General features: G+C 35.6%; 1 protein-coding gene across 5 annotated transcripts in view; it reads left to right on the forward strand.

Annotated features, from left to right (window-relative positions):
- LOC119968914 (POU domain, class 2, transcription factor 1-like) overlaps nt 1-18,108 on the forward strand; it is a 249,117-nt gene extending 231,009 nt beyond the window's left edge. For 4 of the 5 annotated variants that reach the window (XM_038801893.1, XM_038801895.1, XM_038801896.1 and 1 more), the window contains one exon: nt 1,225-18,108. In XM_038801893.1, coding sequence (XP_038657821.1) covers nt 1,225-1,523 — 299 coding nt within the window. In that variant the 3' untranslated portion in view covers nt 1,524-18,108. The remainder of the gene's footprint in view (nt 1-1,224) is intronic. The other variant, XM_038801894.1, reaches the window with a different exon arrangement.
- Nucleotides 18,109-19,594: the final 1,486 nt, after the last annotated feature.

Below are 19,594 nucleotides of genomic sequence, written 5' to 3' on the forward strand. Positions count from 1 at the left end.
ACCTTAAGTTCGGGGTACTTCCGATTGAATAGGAGGACAAGGCAGAGATGTCCCCTGCCACCCTTCCTGTCTGTGTTAGCAATTGAGCCCTTGGTTATTGCCCCGAGATCTTCGGGTATGTGGAAAGGGATAAGGTGGAACAGCTAATCTGGGGGTGTTACCTTTTCGTCTTGCCAAATCTAGCTTCTGTTATTTGGGTATCTGGGTGGTCCTTGATTGCCCTACTCCATAAATTGAACTAAGCCAGTCTGGTGAGCAAGCTGAAACCAGACTTCCAAAAGTGAGATAACTTTGACCTGTCCTTAGCGGATTCAGTCCATCAAAATTAATATCCTCCCGAGGATTTTTGTTTCTTTTTCAGTGTCCCTGCTTCTCTCCCTAAATCTGTTTTTTGTTAAGGTTAATAAAAGGTTTTCTGGGGTAGAAGACAAATGTGAGTGGTGTTCCTGGGGGCTTGCCAACCACACCCATATGTTCTGATCGTGTCCCAAGCTGGTAAGCTTTTGGGTCTCCAACTTTAGCAACATGTCCGCGATTCTTAATATTGATCTGGAACCTTGCCATTTAGTGGCCATTTTCTGGGTGTCGGACTCGCCGGGGCTGCAAACGGAGGTGAACGCCGACATCCTTGCCCTTGCCTTGTTGTTAGCCCGGAGGTGAGTTCTGCTGGGTTGAAAGTCTCCTAAGCTGTCTAGAGCCTTGGTTTGGTTGGATAACCTCATGGAATTTTTGCTTCTGGAGAAGATCAAGTACACGCTCAGGAGATCGGTTGAAGGGTTCTACCTGAAATGGCAGACATTCATTTCCTCCTTTTAAAGAGTTAGTCAGTATCAGTTGTTAGGAGATGTGGATAGGGGGTTTTTGTATTCCATTTTTTTTCTTTTGAATGAGTCATATGGTTGGGCTTTTGCTATAATGTTTGTGTTACATCTGTTGCTTATGATATTAGGTTTGTTATAAATTTATTATAATAAATTAAAAATATTCAAGAAAAATATTTTTTTAAAGAATTTAAAATTTGACGGTTTCTGTTTGTAATATCTCATTCACATACAGCTATCTAGTAATGCATTTTTACGTTGCTCAGGAATTCTTATCACTATTTTTAATATGTAAGCATTACAAGTGCTATTTTTCTGCTCTATTTCCCCTTTTGATGTAGAGATCATATGAATAACTCCATGAGGCTAGTTTGTTCTAACCTGATTTTCTTTCTCTTCTCAGCACTTGCATCTAGTGGAACACTTCCTATAACCTCCCTTGATGCCAGTGGAAATCTATTGTTTGCCAATGCAGCGAACCCAGGGGGTACTCCAAACATCGTTACAGCCCCTCTTTTTTTGAACCCACAAAACCTCTCCTTACTCACCAGCAACCCAGCCGTAAGCCTGATATCCGCCGCCGGGACAACTGGACATGCAGCCAGTCTCCAGATGGCCTCTATGTCAGCTGATTCCAACCAGAACTCTTCGTTCACTGTGACCTCAGCAGGTGGGGCCACCAACACCACCAAGGCCCAATGAGACGTACTCCCTAGAGTGGATCATTTAATCCAGTAATGGGATGTGTAGTTGGCTGCTTCCAGCAAAAGCAAAACTGATGTTTGCCTAATTTTTTTAACTTGCTTGTTTTTCAGGATTGTGTCACAAATGACAAAAAAGACTTCTACCAAAAAGAAACACGTGAATATTTATCGTTTCAGACGGTCGTAACAATATAGGAGTCATTAACAATGCATAGGCAAGGGTTCTGTCTCCTCTAGTATCTATTTTATTAGTTCTTTTTAATTGTGTGTTTATTTTAATTAGGTCTGTTGTACAGGCCTATTTGTTTCATAAAGGTGTTTATATCATGTATAAATAGCATGGGTTTCTTTAACTGGTACAGTTTAGGCAGGCCTGTACTTGGGATGCTTGTGCATCTTTTTTTCCCCTGTGTATACCGTTAAAAAAATTACATTGGGTTTTTATTTTTTTCTTCTTGTTAATGTCTCTTGAAATGGTATCCTTTCTTTAAAAAAAAAGGTTGTTCCTTGTCGGGTACACTGTAGATTTATGCACCGTTTGTATAAAGTGGTTTACTGTTGGTTATTTTTGTAGGAAAGATTCAAAGGTAGAAGCTTTGAGACAAAAGTTCACAAACTGGTGGTTTTAAAAACATTCTTGGTTTTTAAAATGGCTTAGTATGTCTGTCCGATGTTAGCAAATGTTATACCGTCAGAGATATTGATCCACATGACTAAACAACTGGAAATAGAGGAGACTTTGTAGTCAGTGGATCATAGGTATCTTGTGAAGTTTTTGTCTTTGCTCAGATACTGAAGCCAGTTGGAACCATCATGGAATATGGTAGAGATAAGCAAACTACAAATGAACTAGGCTAACCAATGGGGAAAATTCATTATCTAGTTTCCTGAAACTGATTTATTTATAGAAACTTAATAATATTTGTTCCCCGTAGATTGATAACATATCTAATGTTGGCTGAGTTTGGGGTTTGTTTATCTTTAATGGAAAATAGGGTTGTTTTTAGTCAAGAGGCTTACAGTATGCACAATATGGGTTGAACCATTGCTGTAAGCGTATTAAAACCAAAAATTAAAGGACTGGAGTAGAGCATTGCAGTTCACATGGAGTAAAAATGGTGCCTGTCATTTCCTTTCAGTGCTTGTGTAAGTGTGAAACTAGGATTGCATTACAAACTAGAATGATTACTGTAGCCACACTAACCATCATGCCTAATTGGTTAATAAACAACACATTTAGTTACCTATTACATACATACATTGTGCTGAGTTGCCCACTGGAGGCGAATGTGGGTTATAATTTTCTTCAGTCTGGAAGCACATGGTATTTTCTTATAAACACATTGCTGATTCTTTAACAGATAATGTGCTTGAATCAAGCAAGTGTTCATCAGGACATCTCTGTGCTCTGTTACTGACTATTCACCCATATTTGCTGCACTGAGACAATGTGTATATTTGCTTAAACCAACTAGGTACTTGAGTTCAGTTTATCATTAGAATTTACTTGGGTTTGTGTTGTTCTTTGTGCTGGTAATAATGATTGGATGCAATTAAACCAATTTCTTAATCTTAAAAATAATGACAGCCACCATTTTTCCCTGTTAGTAACTACATTTATCTCCTTTTCAAGACGTAAAAATTGCAGTATTGATGGGGTTACTCTACCAAACTGCAAATAAAATGAATATGGCTGCCTACCAAATATGGACAGCTATTAAAAGCTTGAACCAAAGTCAGTTTTACCTAGCTGCTGTACCAATGACATTGTTTGCATGAGTGCAGTTAATAGGCATCAGTAATTTAGTTGCTCCTGTTCATAAAAGGTAAACAGTTACTATTTTCTACTTTTTAATGTCGTTTTTCAGGTAAAGGAACCTTCAAACATGAACTTTACATTGTGCAGAGTAGTAACCATTTTGTCAAGAGTCTGGTGCAACCAGTTTTCATTGGGCAATTCAAAGTTACTGGATGGCTAAATGCAGACTGGTGTTAGTGATATTATGGAAGTTGAAAATATTATTTCATGATTTACAAACCCTAAGATTGGTTAAATGTACAAAATAGATCCTGTGACAGATTGTACTGCTGCAGTACTTGTATCCTTCTAGTTTATGTACTCTTGTACTACTTTCACTGGATTGTCAGAATCAAACTTTAGAGGAATACTGTTATTGTCCTAATAGTAGGTTCTGGACTTTAGACCAGTGGGAAATGTTTGGACCCCATGCACAAATGTAAACTGAAATCCTTTGGTCCTCTGAGACAAGTTTTTACAATTTTTCCAGGTCTTTCTGCAATTCCACCACCCACCCAACCCCAGTCCTATGTATGAAACCTCTGCCCTCATTGCGGTTGACTCTCATTGCACTATATTTTAATGGCACCCAAAATACAAAAATGTGCGTAATACTTGTGCATGGAAAGACTTAATGATGCATCAGTAGTACAAACTATGCAATGGAAGCTACCTTATAGACTAGTTGTCAACAGTTGCATCAGTGCCAATAATAAATTGGTCCTCACATATAATGTGCCATGCAGCAAAAAGATTTTCCCATGATGCTAGCTGAGTGTTCAAGTGAAGGCAAGATGCTTTTTTAGAGATGACCTTCTTCTTTGCTTCCTCTCGTATTTCGTACTCGTTGAATGGCATGGCTTAAGTCTTGGAAACAGGTTGCCCAACTAGTTATACATTGAGGGAATAATCTTTACAGAGAAAGTAAATTGGCCAGGTGAGTTGTGACATTCAACCAATGTTGGTACAACTGATGTCAGCCTAGTGTATTTTGAGTACAGCTTCATTGCATGCTGTTTCACGTTAAGCAGATTTGAGTTAAAGGATAAAACTGGTTAACTAGTTTATTGTTAACTTTTTGAATGGCTGAAGGCGTTTACAATTTCTGAGAACCTTTAGTTGCTCCTAATTCTCCACTTAAGGAATTTGCTCCTTCAATAACAAAATGTTCCAAAAAGCAGCAAGAAGAAAAATACGCATTCAGGTGTATCCAAGATAGTTATATTAGTTTTAAATGCAAAACAAAACTGAATGCTGGTCATTGACAGAGGTAGTAAGCAGATGTTGAGGAAATGTTCCCGTAGAATTTTTTTAAATAATGCTTGGTATCTGATCTCAGACCACAGTTCATATTTTGAACCTAACTGGGCTAGTTTTAATTGTGTCTCTAAATAAGGCAACTGAAAATTAATTGGGGCAGAATTATTAATTTTGTACTCCTCTTTAATGGGTTAATATTTTGTTTCAGAGGTGACGGTATATCACTGAACTAGTCTGTTGCAAAGAAAATTTTGCTTTAATGGGGTGTTCTAGTTTGAGGTTGAAGCAATCAAAACATGATTTTTATTCAGGATTATTTTTGCTCTTGTACAAATTGGAGCTGGGCAGTACCTTTTGCACCAACATTGCAAGCTGATGGCTGATGTGACATTGAGGTTTGTGTGTAGAATGGATGGTATTAGCAGGTTTTTGGAACTGAATATACATAGATAAATATAAGAAATAGTTTAACACTAAAATGAGTAATTTTAATTGGAAGCAGAAAGTGATTCAGAGTGGTTATAGTTACAGTTCATAACTGAGTAAAACTACCATTTATACCATTGTCCTATTTTGCCATCTTTCTATTACTTCAAATAAAGTCACACACACGTGCTGATTTATTCCATCAATCCACTTGAATCTAAGTTGACTTTTTTCGCATTAAATAAAGCTGGTAAAATGCAAGTTGCTAATTAATATAGGATAATTATTTTACACCATATAACATTCATTTTCAAAATCTGGAAGTGCTCTTACTGATAATTAACCAAATTTCTCTTCATGAAAAATACTTTATCTGTTTTTCTAAATTCATCTGTTTTAAAGAAATTTCTAAAATGCTGACTTAAGCTTAGTATTTTCAGTTATACAATTTTATGCAGCAATTGTTTTTGCATCTTTTTCTTTTAAAAGTGTTGGATGCAAGAGGATGAAATTTCAAACCTAAATATGTAAAATCCAGATGCTAGCAAACTTTTCTAATTGAGACATTTCAATAGCATTACCAAATTCAAATGTACCTTGTTGCCTTTGACACGTGCTTAAATATTGCCCCCCTTGAACTGTTGAGGGTTGTGAATGGGAAAACTATTGGCAATTTCAATACATTTCTTGAGTTCAGTCTAAAATTAATCCTCTGGTACAATTTGTATATTTTTATTGAATATGCCCATAAAGGTCATCCACTAAAATAAGCCAGGCTAAATATGCTTGTTCACATGGGAAAATAGATCAGATGGAATATATCTTTTTATTCCTGGTCATGCTTTATATGTTGTATAAATACTTGAATGTCAAAATTTTAATTACAAAATATTGAATGCAATTAGTGCATACATTTGATATATTTTCAGCGCATTTATATGCAGTTTCCAGCTTTAAGTAACAAGCTTTTGGCTTTGATAGTCAAAGGCTTGACATGAAAACTAAATTTCAAGATGCATAAATGTACTTTCAACTAAACCAAATAATTTTGATGTATATTAAGTAACATTGCAACATAAATAACCAAAGTAAACCTCTCAGTCTAAGCATTTTATTAGGTCTTAATTCCATGGTGAAGATTTTTTTTGCCCAGTTCTAGTACAAGAGCTTCTCGCATTTTAACGGCTTAATTAGCTAAAAGCTGTTTATTTCCTAAAAGTCCCCAAAAAGTTATTTTAGTTTAATATTTTGCCATAAATAATGTGCCCTCGTTCTGACATAACTTTAGAATGAAATCAACATTTTTGCATTGTTTGAAAAAGCAAGTACACTTTTATTGTATTGCTCTCTAACTTTTCAAGACTCTTGTTTGGGGATATGACCAGTGTCTCAGTTAAAATATGTATCTACAGTTTTTTTGAGTACCAAAATTGCCACAACAGTCATGACAGGCATCATCAACCAGGTGAAAGCAGTTATAATGGTCCTTTAGGAGATATGCCTTATCCAGTTTTTAGAAATTGACTTCAGTGAAGTGGAGAATGTGTAACCCTGTAGGCACTTATAATGTATTTACAAACACAGTTTAGATCATGGTTTATTGACTCCTAATAATCAAATTCACGCTTAATTGATACAGATTTATATTTTTTTCTGTATAGTGTAGAACTCTCTTTCTCCCCTCGCTTTTCCCACTTCCACCCCACATCCCTCAAAAAAACTGGCGGTGCAACTCTTTGTTGAGGATTCAGTTCCCTATTTCTTCAAATATTGACAGCACTATTGAACCAAGAGCTATGGAATAAAGCTTTGATTAAGGTCCAGATATAAGTTATTACTAAAAGTCGGTTGTTAAAAACATTGCACAGGATCTCTGTTGATTTGATGAGGTTGACCTCTGAATACAAAATGATCAAATTGTCCTTCGACAATACACCATGGAATTACAGAACTGAAAGAGGCTATTTGGGCCATCTTGCCTGTGTGATTCTTGAAATGCCAACCAGTTGGTCCTACTTTCCTGTTATTTCCCCAGGAAATCTTTGCATGTGTATCAAATTCCCTTCGAAAAGTTGTTGTTCAATTTTCCAGCACCTTTTCAGGCATTGGTTCCAGATCATATCATGCTGCGTAAAATTAAAACTCTCTTCCTCTTTCCTCTGATTCTTTAGGCAATTATCTTAAATCTGTGTTTCCTATTAGTGGTAATGTTCTTTCATGGTGGATAGCCCTGCTGCTGGAATAATGGGTCACCGATTGTCATTGATATGATTAATAGGATAGGAATACCATATCAGGGAACTCCATGTCGGGCTAAAAGGAAAAAAACTGATTTTCTACCTAACCCAATTACAATTGTGCTTTCTTTAGAGGTTTATGGAGCTGTGATGTTGCAATCCTTTCTGAAAGCTGTATGGCATTGAGTAATTCCTGCTCAAGTGATAGGGAGACCAAATAATATATTTCCCCCATTTTAGATTAACTAAATTGGGGGGCGGGGAAATCCCATTGGAACACTTTATTAATATTATTCACAATATTATGACCTTAAATTCTTTAAATTAAAAAAGATGACTTTAAGCAATTTGTGCAAACATTTTCATTGGGAAATGTGACAGATCTTGCACCCTATAAGTAGAACATGAGCAACATTTTCCATCATTGTAATCTTTCCATGAAAAAAATACCTCAGCATCGCTTAGCAATTACAGGCTTGCTTTACAAACGCAAAAACTATTCCTGGTGGATATGATTGTAGATTTAGAATGTAGTGGTTGATTTTTGGGTGATACTCTGTACTTTAAAAAAAAATGTTTATGGATTTAGTTTCTCTCTTTAAAAGGTGATCTTGATAACTAAAGAAAGAAATCAATTACTTGTGATTCTATTTGCCAAAGCAAATGCCTTCTTTTGCAACTCAATTAAAATGTGGCCTAAGTTTTAGCATGCATCATCTCACTGTTTTGAAACTAGTTAATATTTGAATTCTATGTTTTTAAACAGTACCATACCATTCATCTTTCACTGGCCTTTTGTTAGAAAGAGGTTAGTTCAACCATGTCAGGGGATGGGAGAGGGTTCCACTATAGAAAAGGTATTTCCTTTTTTTTAAAAAGTGAACATGTTTTATCTGTGTTGTAAATTGAATGTAGTGTTTGTCACACTAATAGTTGAGTAAGTTTTTTAACTTTGTATTATTATTATTGTTGATAGCAATGCTAAACAATTCAGTCTAGACCAAAAATATATCCTGCTCCTTGCACCTGCTTGACCGATCAAAGAACAATTGAGTTGATGTGTGGCTGCGGTTGTCTCCGGTCATTTGGTTTGTGCTTTAGAATAACAAGAGGCTTAACACTTTGACTATCCTAGCTCTCATTTTTGTATGCAGTTTGTGGAATGAGAATTGGCAGCAATTTGGTAGTAATTTCAAGGTATCAAACTAGATTATGTCATACAAATAGATTCAGCAGCAATTTGTAATCCGATATTTGGATTCTGAGATTGCTATGCAGCATCAATGACATGATTTAGACTTTTCTAAAATAAAGTTCTGTACTAGCAAATATTAGGGGTGTGCAATAATGTTCTTTCTGTCATGAGGATGAGTTGGCTCTATAGCTGACTTTAAAGTGGCTGAAGCGGCATCTTTGCCAATCTTACCTTTTTTACATGTATTTTGGGCTGTAATTACTGTCATTATGTGTTTTAACTACACGAAGATATACTTGTCAAATTGGCTATTGTTAGTTTGTATTTTCCTGTCTGTCAGCTTTTTAAGTTTCATGAAATATAACACATCCAGCTGTGAAAACTGTCTGCAGTTTGAAATAGTTGACCTTTTGAATCCGGTTTGCTTTTCATAAAAAATTTAAATTCTATGTTTATATTTTTAAGCATTGAAGTTTATTGTTAAATACTTTTTATTGCACACCCTTAAATATTATCATTAATTGAGTTACATTGCTACCCTCCAAAAACAGATGGCTACCACGTTTGTGTGCCAGTTGTGGCACAAGTGTAGGTTGAATATCAATAATATTGAAAGTTATTGTAAAACTTTGCAGTATTGCTAGAATTTTAAAATTCTAAGAGAGAGCAACAGTGGTGTCACTGAGGAACTACACTTGCGAACCCTGTATAACGAATGCCATTCTAATGTCATTACATAGAGCAGAAGTCTGGTGTTGATGCTAGTCTATCTATGACTGTTGATCAATGTTGGTATTCGCTGAGCTTTTGTATTAGAAATTTTAAAGTGGTACCAGGGTTGGACATTACAATGCTCCAGACAAAAATTGTTGCGTCAAGATATTTGTTAACTTACCCCGCCAGACAAGGTTTTGTTTCCTAAAATATTGAGTTATTTTTGCCACAATTGTAGCTTGGCCATGTTAAAATAATACTTATAAATAATTAAGTCATTGTATCCTGTAGTGTGGGGATGAACAAAAGGTTTGGAGTATTTCCTGCTGAGTATTTCCAGCATTTTCTGTTTTTATTCCACTTGATATAGCTCCCAAACAACCTGTACTGCATTTACTTTTTGTCTAGCTCCCCCTCTATCAAAAGAAAATTTGAAATATTCCAAAACTTTAGGTCATTCCTAGTGCAGTATTAAAAATGTTGCCCAGCTCTTGATGCTGTATTTATATGAAGCGCCCAATGAAAGCGTTGCAGCTAACTCAGATTTAAAGAAGCAAGTGATATCTGACCCATTTTGACTTTATTATGCTTTCTTTGATATGTCCCTATCTTTATTTGTGAAGAAGGAAAGTGAAATTTTTGAGTTATGATCTGCTGCAAATATTCTCTGATAAAATTATTTCCGTTTACCATGAGCCAACTAGTTATTCTTTTTCTGTGCATTTCCTGGGCAACAAGATTTGATCAGCATATCATTATTTGCTTATATTTAACTCCTCAATTACTTATGGTAACAATTTATAATTAATCAAACTTTTCAACATTTGATAGATATAATATTCACACAAATAAGTGATTTATATATAGGCAAGAATTATACACCTTATTCTATGTTTAATTCAAATCTGCTGTTACTCTTCACCCCCTCTTATTTTCACCTCGGCAGTCTCAAAGAAAGCAAAATAAGATTGTTAGCTTTTAATTTTAAATTGGTAGATACTCACAGCTTCATGACTAGTATTAATGTCCTTGCTTTGAAGTGATAAGGAAAACCAGGAAAACCAATTTGTTGGTTCAATTAATAATTGATTAAATATTCACTTGGAGTCATTTAAAGTAGCAACAAACTAAATTAAGGATTCTGTAAGTACAGAGATTGGTTGCCTTGAGTTTTATGAATACAAAAAATGAAAAATTTACAACAAACTTGTCCTAATGGGTTATGCAGGTAGAATTGATTCTCATTTTAGTGGCTGGTTTTTTAAAGAGGTACATACTCTTGGAGAATGATGTAAAAAAAAAGAAAATCTTGATGTATCCATTCCAGTTATACAAGAAGAGCACTTGGAACAAAAGTATGGGTCAGTTTGTATAGTAAATTAATAAATGAAGGATCTCTGAGGAAGAAAATGAAATTCTGTCAGATTTATTCCCATGGTTGGTATGAATGTCAGACAGGTTAATATATTTAACTTTGTATGATCTTTAAAGCAACCATATTAAAATATTGTATATAAAAGCCCCCATATAAGTGTAAAAACACATCTACCCTAGGACAATCATACAGTTGGTTACTTTTCTATAAGTTACTTTTGTACGGTGCGTTTGAGATAGTGTAACAATTTTAATCTGCATTGGAAATTACTGGTTAATTAGCGGATTTTGTTTTATTGTTAATTATAAACATTCTAATTGTGACAGAATAGCAATTTAGCTTTAGTAAAAATGATTTTCCTGGGGAAATAAATCTGGTACTCTCAGTAAAAATAACCTAACCTATTGTATTCCACCATATGTTGTATCAATACATTGAAATACCTTTAAAAAATATTATAATGCCCGATTAACAGCTATTAATGTCTTGACTTGCAGCTCCCAAATAGAAGTTTAGAGATTTACAAATATCTGTGACTGCACCAATAACCCTAGGGATTGTCATGTCCAATGCAATGGTGGGTTTTGAAATTACATCTTATTCTATGGAATCATCAGTGCAGCAAGATTTTACACAATTGTTTTTGTTACTGAGCTACAAGGAGGATGAAAACTATAGTGTCTGGTAAATTATTTGCTTGAGCATCTTACAAATTTAAATGAAAATACTTCATACACTTGTCTACTCGCATGGTATGATTATTTCATTTTCTTCCTCAGTTGCTTAAATGGTGCTGTCACCATCTGTTCTGTGTACAGGAGCTGTTGTATACCTCATTTCTAACTCATGACTGAGTAACTCGCTTTAATCTCCCCCCTCAGAGTGGCTGAACCTGCCACTAACTGTATACTTTAAAAACAAATCTGGCATGTATCAGCGCTAGCATGGCAGGAGAATAATGACGGTCAGAATTGACAACTAAAGTTTAAGGAAGCAGTGGGCATATTGCAATCCTTTAACTTTTTCATTGTGTCCCTTCACAGGCATGGACAAGATGGGCCAAATGGCCCCCTTCTGTGCTGAATCTTCTCTATGGTTCTATCTTTTCATTGAACTTTTAGCCAAACCATTGAACCACCACCTTGTTCTTCGTAACCATGCCTCATGGCATATGAGGCAACTGATTATTGCTTCCCCTGCTGTACATCTGTGGATTGTTTCCATGACATTACCTGGACAAATTCTTGACCTGGCAACTCCTTACATGGACAACTGGTTAGTTATGATGAAAGGCTACCACCTTACTCCTACTGGGTGTGTGCACCCAGTTTGATTTCAGTGACTGAAATTTTCAACTCTGGTCATAGGGCCAGGCCTTTGAACCTTGATAAATGATTATGAGGCTGGCAATAGTGCTCAGAACCAAATATTGGTTGAATAATAAATGGCTGTTCAGTTTTGACAATCTTTATCAGATCAGGTTAGGGTGTTGCGTCCATCATTAAAAATACCCTGAGAATAACACTCGCTCTCTGAATGTAAATATGAGTGATTGTCTTTCCTGCCATGCTTAGTGCTTTTATTACACGCCAGCAACCTTACATTGTGCTGATAAAACCAAAGACTTATTAATGATTGTATGAATTAAATTTTTTAAATGTCTTCAGTCCTACACTAATCTCATTTCAAAAGTGTGAATTGCTTACAGTGACAAAAGAATTGCATAAAGCAAAAGAAATATGCTTCATTCTGTCCACCAGAGGGACTGCTGAAAGTGGAGCCCATGTGCTATTTGATTGGTTAAAGGACTGGAGACTCCTGTGGTAGGATTGGCTCTTCTGAGGGGCAGTTATCCCTTTGGGCTGGGTGATCTGAATTAATACACACTGGGGTGCTATTCAGAACTGACTGTAACTCGCTGGACGCTGCCATTACATTTTGTGAAAGGAAAATGAAGACTAAGAAAGATGTAGCTTGCTTGCAAGGGTTCATCTCCTTTTCATAATACCACTGTGCAACTATGCATTGTATTCCTCAACCTTGTGTTAGATAGAGACTCGGTACTTTTTTGTGTGGAGAAGGGTGGATTTCTTTTTGTGTTCAGTGATTGTTTTTTGAGTACTAAATGGGGGTTGTAGGATCATACAAGCTCTATCCCAAAGCGAAATACAAATGTTAACATTCGCCTAATGCAGATACCAAAGATTTGTTTCTTCTTTGCAACCTTAATTGTGTATTAAATGCAATTACCCAGCAGGCATTAGTCTAACCTCAGTAATTCCAAAGCTTAGATGTATATTTTGGTATATTTCTGGGATAAAAGGTTTTTTTTTTGTCAAATCCTTGTTCGTTTCAGTGTATTGCTCTTAAGTCATGGCATGAGATAAAAAAAATAAATTGTCTTACTTGGTAGTTTAAGATATAGTATTTTTGTATGTTTTGGGTGTGTCTTTGTGTGTGAGAACATAACTGTTTTTCACTGCCTAGTTGTTCATAGTTTTAAAAGTGTACATATTATCCAATTTTGGACGTCCGCAGGCTTGTATTCTTTAGATGTGTTATTTATTGGAACGTTTTATAAAAACAAGGTTTTTCAATAGGCAGTATTCCTTTCTTATATAAAAAATATCTACATAATATCTTTCAAAAAATTTTAAAACTTTATATCCATCTTATTCCCAACAAAGTAATTCGATTTGATGTGAAGAATCCCAAAATTTCCATTCAGATCAATATAAAAGATGGTTACAGGTGCCTACTGTAAACTTGTGTTAAATATAAAATCCTGGAAAGTAGGCAATATATTTTGCCTTTCCCAACATATTAGTTATTTTGATTCTGGGTATTCCATCCTTCCTTCTTTCTTGCCTTCTCATTCTCTGGTCTGGTCTTGCATGGCAGTGAGCCTCCTTTAACAAAAAAGCTAAACTGTTAACGTTCAAGCATATGATTCAGTGGGTGACTGACAGAATAAAGAGTCCAGTTAAATCTGTACTTCAGTAATTCCACATGACCACATCACCAATATTTATATTCCTGAAGAATAAACCTGATGGTTACATCTGTCCATATTTGCACTTCATTGTATCAAGAATTATGGAAACTAAAGCAAAAGAGCATAAAATAATATGTAGATATACTTTTCGGTGGTCTTTTACATGTTTTCTGTAGATGAATTCTGTATATGACCAAGAAAAAAGGGATACTGTTATCAATAAGTAAATTTCATGATTTATTAACTCATTATCTCTGATGTGTAACAACTCAGTGGGTGTAACTAAGATTTTCAACTGCGTTGAACTATCCCCACATGTGCATGGTGTATTTCTTGTACAATAAGACTGCAGCACAGGTAACCTGCGGACGTCCCTGTATTCAGTGCACCTTAATGCAGTACCACAGTTGAGTGTGTTCACATTTATCCTAACAACAATTTTTTGAATTAACTTCTGATAGATGGTTACAAATGTCGGACCTTTACCAGTGCAAATATTCAAAAACAACTATACCTAATGTGAGGTGATATCATCTTCTACTAATTGCTATTAGTTCTTGGCAGGTTGGAATAACCAATCCTGTTTCAAAAAACCCTAAACTGAAATTTAATTGATGGCAACTGAAAAGCTGAAGGAAACTTCCATCATGGTGTCCTGAAGGGTTTGTTGCTCTGGGGCAGTTCTCCTGAAATAAATGCTGAACATTTCCACAGTAATAATAAACAAATCTATTGCTATTATGGTAGTTGAAATTGGTGATTTATAGAATGCTGTCTTCAGAAAAATCTAATAGACTCTGATAAATATAGTTTGCATAAACAAATGTTAAAAACCTGTTTGTCGGACTGTCACTTTTGTCAGAGTGAACTTTTTCAGCAATTTGAATAGAAGGTTTAAAAAAAGACCAGAATTTGTGTAAAAGCCAATATTTAATGGACGGGAGATGGTGCAGGATAGTGCAAAATAAATCACTGTTTGATCTTGTGGAGGATTGCAATACTTGCTTTCCAGTTTCCCAAATTTACCAGTAGGTAATTGAGCTGGTCATAAGCCTCTATAATTAAGAACAGTTGCACTGAATTTGGTCCGTATATTTTTGCATCAGTCCAACACAAATTCAAAACTTGGTAATGAAGACAACTTCCTGTGATGTACTTCTGGGTGCATGGCTTGAAGCTTTTCCAAAAAGCATCACAATCTTGATCTGTAATTGGAAACCTCTAGCCTTGATGAACTGTAGGTGAGATTTCAACTAATTTATAGCAGCATTACTTCTCATTGAGTGATGGCATTGCTTTATATGAAAACTGATGTAGCAAACATTTACAGTTCTCTATTTGTGAAAGTGTTGTCACAGAGCTATTTAGAAAGGACTGATCAAATTAGACAGATTTGTATGCTGCTTATTGAAAACCTCTTGAATGCTCTTTTACTCTTAATGGAAATTAAGCAGTTCTTGATAAAACATTATACTGCATTGGAGAGATTATTACAGGAAGGGAATGTCAGGGCAAGGTGTAAGAGATTAACATATCCAGCAAACTAAAATTGTTACTGTTGGCTTTGTAAAGAGATCCAGTCCCTCCATTTACCAAATTAATGCATAAGTAAAGTTCTACATCTCCATTTAAGTAATAGTTTAAAGTTATAATCCGGTTCCTTATTTAATGTAACACAAGATGATTGTACAAAGTGGCTGTTCAAAACAGCTTGACAGATAGACCTTTATAAATTAGCCCATTATTGGGTAAAGCTCTCGCTGTTTAATTTGACCCTGTGCTTCCACTTTGTTCAGGTACCAATTCTGTTTTCCTGTTGCATTCTGACGATCAGGATCTCCCTGATGCTCTTATCACCTCGGCAGTCTGCTCCATTGAGTGTTAGTGTGATCTAAAAACCCTTGTCCTCAGAATGGGTTGATTTGTTACCTGCCGACCTTCAATGATTTCCCAAAACCACAGATCTAAAGAATTTCAAAACAATTTAAATGAGATCTTCACTTTTTATGTTAAACTGATCTTTTACAGAAGCAGTTTTATTAAAATGGTGAAAAATAATCACGGTTCCCAAGAAATGTTATTGTATTATCGGTGATTTTAAAATAAACCCAACAGAATAATTCTGACAAGGTACAGAATGGAGCACTAATTAATAATTTACAGAAATAACACAACTTGTTTAAAATATCTAGTGTATAACGCTAGAATACAGCAAGTTTAACTAGTTTATAAGAAAAAGTATTACCACAGTAAAAATAGGTGGTAAAGTTTCAAATACTGCACCCATATGTGTACTGTCTATGAATATGAAAAACAAATTGTATTTGCCATTGATTTGCTCTTTGGCGCCTCTAGATGAACATCAATGTCAGTTTGCTAGCAGAGAACTTATGAATAGACAATTGTTCATCAAGGTATGGCTGTGTTGCCTGATCTAAATTAATTTGTATATTAGCTATTGTGACTATTAGATATTTCACTTGGTCAGTTAGCACTTTGTTTAAAATGGCTAAGAATGAAAATTTGGTAGGAGCAATAGTGAGTATGAAAGAGGCAAAATAAGAAAAAATGTTAGGTGAACATTTTACACATTTATATCAACAAGCTAGAGTCATCAAGGTCTATCCATTTTTAAAAAAAATCTGACTCCATGGGATTCAGAATTGTTACATCACAGGATGATATGTCTTTTTATTACTGATGCAGCAGTTTAACCCAGACCTAACTGCAACATTTACTGTGAACTTTTTAATACACTAAATGGCATGATCCTTTTGAAGAGTGGTAATGAAAAATTTTAAATGGTTCTAGCCTTTGAGGTTAGAAGCAGGAATGTGAAATTACATTGTGTGTGAAGTATTTCCAATGATAAACTGGTGTGAATGCACACTTCATTGTAATTGTCTACTGACACATTGCAACAGTAAGGCATTATTGTTAAGCATTGATTTGTATATTGCTGTGTACTGGTATAACCATATGAACTTAAAATGTACAGTATCATTTCTGGCTCGTAATAAACTCAATTAGAAATGCAAAGGTTAACTTTTGGGCAACTGTAAGGACTAAATTGTCAGGATATTAAATTTTACACTTTGACAAATTTAGTTATTTGATTTTATTTAGTGTTTTTGTTTATTTCTGTTACTAAATATTCTGCCCTGTTTGGTGTTAGGTTTTCTAAGTACTTCATTCATTCATTCATTCATGAATGACATAGGTACACATTTGCAGGTCTTTTCAGTTGTGTCTTTTTTCATTGTGTATTTAATCTTTTAACACATTAGTATAAATTTAACTGGAATCGATTAATTAAATCTCAATGATGAAGGGACCTTTAGTATACTACTGATGACTTCAGAAAAATATTTTTTGTCAAATTTAGTTGGGAATTTTTGGGAGATTTTTGCCTTTAAAGGGCTTCAACATTTTGAATAATGGCTGAACCTAAAACAGCGTTTGGGTTCAGAATGAACATTGAAGTAATTGATTATCATTTTTCAAGGCATCAGAAGTAGGCAATTACTTTCAACATTTAAAATTTAGTGGTTATGACATGATCATTTCACTAACAATAGCAATGTGGTTGAGCAAAAACAGTACCATTAATTAAGTTAGTTGGACGACTAATTTGGGAAGGAAATTGAATGTGATGAAAGATTATATACTTCAAAGGATTTTATATCAACAGATGTAAAGATTTACTGCTCTTGATTAAGAATCTATAACCAAGCTTTTATCAATTTTTACCTACCTTTTCAGATTTTAGTTTACAGATTCCTATCTATATTTTCCTCTAGTCAATTAGCTAACTCTGCAGGTCGGGAATGAATCTGCCTCCCTAACATGGAATGCTGTTACGTGCTTTATTTAGAAAATTGGTTCACAAAATATGCATAAGTAGTTAAATCATCAGCCAACATATAGGTAGAAGTTTGAACTGGAACTACGAACCTGTATCGGGAGTTTCAACACAGGAGCCAGAAAAACAAACTGATCTAAATTAGCAGATGACAACTATAACTGAGCATAATTTTCCATTATTCCTAATCAAGATGTGACAACAGCATTCCTTGAATATAATTTTTTTTTAATTGATTTGGCTGATTGCACATATTTCTGATTTTACATGATGCTGCCTGGTTTTAAGATCATGTTAAATGGCTACTAGTCTGGTCTGCTGTACATTGGATAAATATTTGAGCTTTATGGTTTTAATTTATTCCCCACCCTTTTAATTTAAGAAAAAATATCTATTCAAACAAGAGCCTATTTTTCTAATTTATTATGAAACCGGATACACAGCGATAGGTATTCATGATGAACTGCTCAGTTGTATTAGAAATGCAAATTTAACAATATTGCTTCTGTCTGCATTAAGGCACTGTTTGGTTCTTTACTTCCCTTTTCAAAATCAGTTCCATTGTATAGTGAATAATTGCAGATAAAGCTGTCTTCAATAACTGCCATGAAATAATTCCATTGCAGCTAGATTTTTTTTGTATTGTAATGTGGTCATTTTATCTAATATTTTGTATTCATTTTTGTAATGGCGTCTTGATTCATTAAAAATCTGACTCAAATGTTATGGTAAACTTAGTTATTTTCTGCCTACCTTCGTGCAGTCCGTTCTTTTGAAGTTGGCAAATATTGAGCACTTTATTTTATTTTTTTAAATAATTAATCTTAAAACAGATTAATCATAAGAAAAACATGTACCTTATGCCTTCAGGCAGTTGAATTCAAATTTGAAAATATAGTTGAAATAGTACCAGAATTAATCTTTTTTTTACCAGAGCAGCACTGTTTACAACAATCCATCCGCAAAACCTTCAGCACATCCTCAATTGTTACACTTTTAGCACAGTGCCAACTTTAAAAAAATTATTTTGCAGGATGTTGGTATTGCTGGTTAGGCCAGCATTGATTGGCCATCCCTAATCATCAAGAATGTGGTGTTGAGGTGCCTTTTTGAACCGCTCCAGTTCATGTGGTGCAGGTGCACCCACAGTGCTGTTAGGAAGGTTGTTCCACAATTTTGCCCTAACAACAGTGAAGGAACAGCAATATGGTTCTAATTCAGGATGGCACATGGCTTGGAGAGGAGCTTGCAGGTGGTCATCTTCCCATGCGTTTGCTGCCTTTGCCCTTCTAGATGGTAGAGTCACAGGTTTTGAAGTTGCTGCCGAATGAGCCTCAGGTCTGCAGTGCATTTTATAGATCGCACACCCTGGGAGTGAATGTTGAAGGTGGTGGATAGGGTGCCAATCAAGTGGACTGCTTTGCCTTCAGTTGTGTTCAGCTTCTTGAAATGTTTTTGGAACTATACTCATCTGGACAAGTGGAGAGTATTCCATCACAGTCCTGACTACTGCCTTGTAGATGGTGGACAGGCTTTGGTGAGTGAGGATGTGAGATATTCACCAGAGATTTCCGACTTCTGACCTCTCGCAGCCACAGTATTTATATGGATGGTCCAGTTCAGTTTCCAGTTGATGGTGACCCTTTCCTTCCAGCCCCCGGCAAGATGTTGGTTGCAAGGGGTGATAATGCCACTGAATGTCATGGGGAGATGGTTAGATCACCTCTTGTTGGATATGGTCATTGTCTAGCACTTGTGTGGAGAAAATGTAACTTGCCACTTGTCAGTTCAAGCCTGGGTATTTTCCAGGTCTTGCAGCATTTGGGCAGTGACTGCTTCAGTATCTGAGGAGTCGTGAATGGTTCTGAACATTGTGCAATCATCAGTGAACATCCCCACTCCTGACCTTGTATAGAAGGAAGGTCTTTGGTCAAGCAAGTGAAGATGATTGGGTTTAGGACACTACCCTGAAGACGTCCTGAGACTGAGACGATTGACCTCCAACAGCCACAATCATCTTCCTTTGTGCTAGGTATGACTCCAACCAGTGGAGAGTTTTCCCCCTCTTTCCCATTGACTCCAGTTTTGCAAGGGCTCCTTGATGCTATACTTGGTCTAATGCTGCCTTGATGCCAAGGGTGATCACTCTCACCTCACCACTTGAGGACCTCAACTCACTTGTCCATGTTTGGAGCAAGGCTCTGATG

The sequence above is a fragment of the Scyliorhinus canicula genome, chromosome 7 (assembly GCF_902713615.1).
Source record: "Scyliorhinus canicula chromosome 7, sScyCan1.1, whole genome shotgun sequence".
NCBI lineage: Eukaryota > Metazoa > Chordata > Chondrichthyes > Carcharhiniformes > Scyliorhinidae > Scyliorhinus > Scyliorhinus canicula.